This window comes from Cyclopterus lumpus, chromosome 23, assembly GCF_009769545.1.
Source record: "Cyclopterus lumpus isolate fCycLum1 chromosome 23, fCycLum1.pri, whole genome shotgun sequence".
NCBI classification, from domain to species: Eukaryota; Metazoa; Chordata; class Actinopteri; order Perciformes; family Cyclopteridae; genus Cyclopterus; species Cyclopterus lumpus.
In genome coordinates, this window is record NC_046988.1 from 13516997 (window position 1) to 13523075 (window position 6079).

The window sequence follows — 6079 nt, forward strand, 5'->3', positions numbered from 1 at the left end:
TCTCAATAAAGTCGTAATGACATAATGTCACCTGTAGGTGGCACTGCAGCGAGAAAAAAAAAACGAAACGTGAACCGGAAAGAAAATAAATTCAACCCCCCCCCCCCCCCGGTGACGTCATGTAAACATGGCGGCCCTCAGGACCGTGTCACGCTGACCGTTAAAGCCGCGACATTTTTTAATTAAGTAGTTCATTCATTGACTTTTTTTCCGGGCAGATCATGGGACTAATTTAACCGACCAGGACCTCATCGGGGTGACGCCATGTTGTCTTCGGTGGTTTCCGTTGGCTCGGTCAGGTCGCTGGCCTCCCTGAGCAGGAGACTGTCCACCAACCAGCCGGGCTCCACGGACGGAGCTCACCGCCCTCCACCCGAAACAAGCGCTCCTCTCCCGGACGGCGAGGAGCCGAGACCCACGAAGGACCCCAGCGGCTGCTCCGTCCTCCTCTTCCCCGGCCAGGGCAGCCAGTTTGCGGGCATGTGCAAAGGACTTCTGAAGTACCCCAACGTCAAAGAAATGTTCTCCGTGGCCCAGAAGATCCTCGGGTACGACCTGCTGTCGCTGTGCCTGCAGGGACCCGAGGAGGAGCTGGCGAAGACGGTTCACTGTCAGCCGGCGGTGTTCGTCACGTCGCTGGCTGCGGTGGAGCGGCTCAACCACGAAAACCCGAAGGTACAAAGTACATGGGTTTTAGCTGTAAAAATGTCCCAAATTTAGAGGTCACAAGAAGAAGAAAATTGATTTTTCTGCTACAGAATTATTTGTGTGCCGTTTTACCTATTCATACTTAAGATAAAATGTTAATCTGCAGAATAACCATTAAATATAATTATCAGATTTGCCTCTGAAACGGTGGAGCTGATGGAGGAACTTAATGTTTAGTTAAATGTATGTATTGTTTATTCTCTGCTTCACTGCAGCCCACTGCTCCTTAATAACTAAGCATGGGGTCAAATGCAGAGAAGAATTTCCCCACAGGGATCAATAAACGCTATTATTATCATTATTAATGCGTCCCTTCACACAGGCCATCGAGACGTGTGTTGCTGCTGCAGGTTTCAGTGTCGGAGAATTTGCTGCCCTGGTTTTTTCCGGCGCCATGAACTATGCGGAAGGTGAGCGTGTTTTCCTAACTTGTGCATGACAAAGATGTTTTCTGAGTTGAGGTTAACATGCGACGTGTTCCCCCAGCGCTGTATGCGGTGAAGGTTCGTGCAGAGGCCATGCAGAAGGCATCCGAGCTGGTTCCCAGTGGGATGCTGTCGGTCATCGGTAGACCTCAGGCCCAGTATAAACACGCCTGTGTGCAGGCTAAAGAGCACTGCAGGAGCCTGGGGATCGAGGGGCCGGTGTGCTCCGTGGCCAACTATCTGTTCCCGGACGGCAGAGTCTTCGCAGGGCACCAAAAGGTACGGAGTAGTTTTGATCACTGGAAAGGTATTTTATATACATTTCAGTGATTTTATAAAAGTTTATTACCGTGTTGTCTTCTCAGGCTCTGGATTTCCTGCAGGAGAACTCGCGACGCCTCCATTTCGCGAGGGCCAAACCTCTCCCGGTCAGCGGGGCTTTTCACACCGAGCTGATGGAGTCGGCTACTGAACCCCTCAGAGAGGTGCTCAGACAGGTGGAGGTCAGTCAAACCTTCTCCTCTTTTCTTTTTTTTTAGATGTGTAGATGACAGATTTATCTATGTATCCATTACATTACATGTCATTTAGCTGACGCTTTTATCCAAAGCGACTTACAATAAGTGCATTCAACCATCAAGAAAGTAACCTTTCTTCAAGAAAGCCAGAAATACCATAAGTAAGTGCTAATCGGTCTTTATTCCCTCCCATAAGATTTACATTTGCATAACAATCAACAATGTAATGTCCAAAATAAAATAAATGGACAGTGTATGATTTAGTGCCATCTAGTGGTGTGTTTGCAGATTGCAAACACCTGAATAGTCCATCCTTTCCATGGAACATATTATATAAAACCAGCTGGAGCTGCCCAAATTAATCGATTTTAATTAATCTGTCAATTGATTAATACAAATTGTGTTTTAATAATTATAATATCTTTATCTTCTAAAGTGCTTCACATAAAAACAAAGCAATAACGAATTGAAATAGTAAAACAGAATAAAAACTATATTAAGATAAATTTGAGCTTGCATTTAAAAGAAAGGCACTACTTCGATAATCAAATAATCATTTGTCATTTTTTCATGCAAAAAAAAGCTAAACATTTGATGGTTTCAGGAGGATTAAATGCTTTTCTTCATCAACAGTATAAACTTTTCCTTCCATTTTTATCACTTAAACGTACATCCTCAACTTACCGTTTCGTATTATATCAAAATAAAAAGCATAGCCCACTGCCCCCCTTTTCAATAGCTCCACAGCTCACGTCACCAATAGCCATTTTGTTGGGCTGCACACCTTCTTCGCTGCCCGTCGTGTAACCCGCAGAGTTCTCTCCCGTTCAGGTGCGCCGCCCCGAGATCAACGTGTACTCCAACGTGGACGGCAAGCGCTACATGAGCGAGAGCCACGTGCGCAGGCAGCTGGTGAAGCAGCTGGTGTCGCCCGTCAAGTGGGAGCAAACGCTGCACGAGATCTACGAGCGGACGCAGGGGCGGAAGTTCCCTCACACCTACGAGGTCGGCCCGGGGAAGCAGCTGGGCGCCACGCTCCGAAAGTGCAACCGGAAGGCCTTCATGACGTACGCGTGCGTGGAAGTCACCGCGTACGAAGACGAATAAAGCCGAAACGCGGGGCCTCCCGTGCTCATTGCAGCTTGTACGTGACTGTTAAACCTGCGAGCTCCTGTGGTTGCTTCTTAAGGTCTTTTGTATTGTGTAATTAAATGGTTTTTTTTAATGAATGAGACTGCAAAATGTTGTCATTTGTAAGTTTATTGGCATCGCATGAAAAAGATTCAAATCTGAAACAGAAAGTCCAGCTCTCATCATTTTTATTTTTAAAATTTTTTTTATAAAGCCAGGCTGCATATTTGTAAAAATGTTGGCCTCTTAAACCAGTAAGAAACTCATCTGGATACAAAAGACTGCAGGCCAGCAACAGTCCGGTCATGGGAAACATGCTTCTTGACATTTTAATACAACTGTGAACCAACACGTCACCGCATCAAAACTATTTCCACAAATGTTAGTTTTATTTATTTTTTTTTACTCCTGTTTACGGTCATATAGCGTCAAATTCAACACATCATTCAAATGGTATAAAAAGGAAAAGTAAACAGCAGAAACAAACGGCAATAATTGCAATTAATTTGCACATTTATAATGGCCTAAAAGACCTGCTTATGGTCCCTTTTTTTAATATTTATTTTAATTTATTTTTTAGGCTTTCCATTCCACCCAGAGTCCACCAAACATGGTCACTGCAGCCACCAGTGCCACAGTCACCAGTGCTCTGGTCCAGCCAGTGCAGGTTACTGGTTTCAAACTGGACTCCTGTGAGATGAAAGAAAGTCAAATTATTCTTTTTGATAATTTAGCGGAAAGAAAAAAAAATGAGCGATACATGAAATATTTGTATTTTTAATAATGCATGTAAATTGTGAGTGTTACCCAGGTTGCCCAGGCGGCCGCTCTGAGGATCCCCAGCCCGGGCGCAGTGCTCGCTATGCAGGCCTTCACCGCAGCAGACGGGCCCTGGAAGCCCCACAACTGACTGTGGATGTCTCTGGATGACGACAAGTTGCAATGTCTCAACAGCCAGTAACGTAATGACAAAAAGAAAAAGGTGTTTTCTTTTTTTTTCTTTTCTGATTTCATACCGATATATGGTCCTCGTCAGCGCCCGAGCGGGTCTCAGCATGTGAAGAGCGTTCGGGAGCCAGTTTGGTGGTCTGCCGGTCCACTCCCAGTCCAGCTGATCTCCGATAACGGCCAACTGTCGCCCAAAGTCCTGTGCAGCTCTGTCGTTTATCCTACACACACACACACACACACACACACACACACACACACACACACACACACACACACACACACACACACACACACACACACACACACGACTTCTTGTTCAATATTTTCTCAAGGTTGCCTCTCACACACACACAAGCAAAGTGCTTAGAATGAAGCTCAAGGAGTATTCAATGATATTTCTAGAAAATGGTTTAAAAAATATATATATTTATTCAATGTAGAACCAAAACACATCCCTAAACCAAAGACATTCTCTCTCTTTTTTAATGGATGGTTTAATTTTGCTCCAATCGATCCGACATGGTCCGCTGCCTGAAGCAGTAGTAGGTTTGTTGTTGTTGTTGTTGTTGTTGTGACTAATGTAGGTAAAGGGCCTCCGCTGTACCTGAGGTTCACGTCCAACAGGGCGTCGGTGCCCACCTCACCAGGTCCAGCCTGGAGGGAGACGATGCGCCTCGGCCGTCTCGTTTGTTCCACCATGTTGTTTGCTGAGAAGACAAACCGGTATTATTCAAATAATTCACTCGGGGGGGGGGGGACACGTGAAAGAAAGTTCATGGAGCTTCATCAGCCGTGCAGGCTCCATGGCGGCTCCATGGTGTTATCGCTGCTCCACTCCACCAACGTTCACAAACAGGGCCTGTGTAAACACTGGCTCATGTGACCAGGATAGGTGGTGGCTGCGCTACCCGAGGACGACAACAAAAAGGCCAGGTCGGTAAAACAGGCTCTCCCAGGTTTGAAGAGATGACATCACCTGTTGGATTAAGTCCATTTACTACTGTATGTCAACAACAGTGTGTTTAAAGTTGTCCCTTGTGCGTCTAGGACTAGTGTGTACACGAAACTGCATCTAATCTACCTTTATTACTGGATTTATGACTTGTTATGTTGCCCAACTGTCAGGTGTGTTCCCACCTACACGCACCTGTCCTCAGGCCAGTTCCTGTTGGACCTGCACTCGTGCCTTTATGCAAATGCTCCATTTCCATAACTCAAATCCAACAAACTGCCCTTATAACCTCACCAAGAAGAAATAAAACAACACTCACTCCAAATAATGTACTCATGGATTTGTGTTTACTTCCTATAAAGTGGAGGAGAAAAAAAAAGTATAATTACATGGATTAATGTTTATTGTGTTTTTACTGATTAGATGACAACAACACTATCATTATATAGCCCTAAATGTGAGAACTGTAATAATATGATCGTAGCTTAAGCTCCAAATGTATATCCAGAGGACAGTTTTTGAGTATTGCCTGTTGTGCTTTATGTATCGTCATAACAAAGCGATGAAGTCATCCCTCACCCAAAGCAAACAAAGGTCGTTTTGAAGATCATAGATTGCACATTAAGCCTGCAGATATTAATTAATGCTAAAATGAGTCACAACATTTACAAAATAAGTATATAGTAGTATGTTGGAACAGTGTTGTGTTGGATATTAAACATATCTATGCTCCTGTCAGACTGTAAAACAGGTGCATGCACAATTAAAAGAACAAAAACAAACTTACCTTCTGTGTCGATTAAAGTGGACGCCGCCCTGTAATACATACAAAATTATAAATGAAATGTTTTTCAAGTAATAGAATAAATAAATATTGGTCTGGTGTTTTCCTGTACTTACAGCAGCGTCCTTTTAATCCTGTTGCTCTCAGGTAACTGCCACAAATATGACTGGCTACGCCTTTTACATGCTGCTACCCGGAGGGAGCAGCAGGGGCGACAGGATCACCATCAAATAGAAGATACAGCTTCGCTTCAGCAAATACGTTTACATTACGGAAATTTTATTTTCTCAATTCAAAAATATATATATATATATGTATATAATGTATATATATGTATATAAATAAAATATGAATATATATATTTATATATAAACATTTATTTATATATATATATACGAATATATATATATATATATATATATATATATTCGTATATATATATAAATAAATATTTATATATAAATATATATTCATGTTTTATTTATATACATATATGATCAAAATATATATTCGTATATTTAGATATAAATATTTATATACGAATATATATATATATATATGTATTTATAAATACATATTTATATATAGATAAATATGTATTTATATATAT

At 42.4% G+C, this 6079-nt stretch overlaps 2 protein-coding genes across 2 annotated transcripts; one reads left to right on the forward strand and one right to left on the reverse strand.

The window, feature by feature from the left end:
- The first annotated feature begins 42 nt into the window (after positions 1-42).
- mcat (malonyl CoA:ACP acyltransferase (mitochondrial)) lies at positions 43-2898 on the forward strand. The gene is made up of 5 exons (XM_034526734.1): positions 43-675; positions 1031-1118; positions 1195-1412; positions 1499-1636; positions 2483-2898. Exons 1-5 carry the CDS (start codon positions 265-267, stop codon positions 2756-2758), a joined length of 1131 nt encoding a protein of 376 aa, XP_034382625.1. The 5' UTR covers positions 43-264; the 3' UTR covers positions 2759-2898.
- Positions 2899-2902: 4 nt separating this feature from the next.
- Positions 2903-5652, reverse strand: bik (BCL2 interacting killer). Its single transcript, XM_034526735.1, has 6 exons — positions 5586-5652; positions 5473-5501; positions 4338-4440; positions 3799-3951; positions 3590-3704; positions 2903-3472 (listed from the first exon to the last, which is right to left on the reverse strand). The coding sequence occupies exons 3-6, from the start codon at positions 4430-4432 to the stop codon at positions 3359-3361; spliced, it is 477 nt and encodes a 158-aa protein (XP_034382626.1). The 5' UTR covers positions 4433-4440; positions 5473-5501; positions 5586-5652; the 3' UTR covers positions 2903-3358.
- Between the last annotated feature and the right edge of the window lie 427 nt (positions 5653-6079).

Bases quoted from the DNA above. Each gene is read 5' to 3' on its own strand.
- mcat (XM_034526734.1), top strand. From the start codon at position 265: ATGTTGTCTTCGGTGGTTTCCGTTGGCTCGGTCAGGTCGCTGGCCTCC. The intron at 676-1,030 runs GTACAAAGTACA...CCCTTCACACAG, and splicing joins TCAACCACGAAAACCCGAAG to GCCATCGAGACGTGTGTTGC. The intron at 1,413-1,498 runs GTACGGAGTAGT...TTGTCTTCTCAG, and splicing joins TCTTCGCAGGGCACCAAAAG to GCTCTGGATTTCCTGCAGGA.
- bik (XM_034526735.1), bottom strand. From the start codon at position 4,432: ATGGTGGAACAAACGAGACGGCCGAGGCGCATCGTCTCCCTCCAGGCT. The intron at 3,952-4,337 runs GTACAGCGGAGG...GTGTGTGTGTAG, and splicing joins CTGTTGGACGTGAACCTCAG to GATAAACGACAGAGCTGCAC. The intron at 3,705-3,798 runs GTATGAAATCAG...GTCGTCATCCAG, and splicing joins CTGACGAGGACCATATATCG to AGACATCCACAGTCAGTTGT.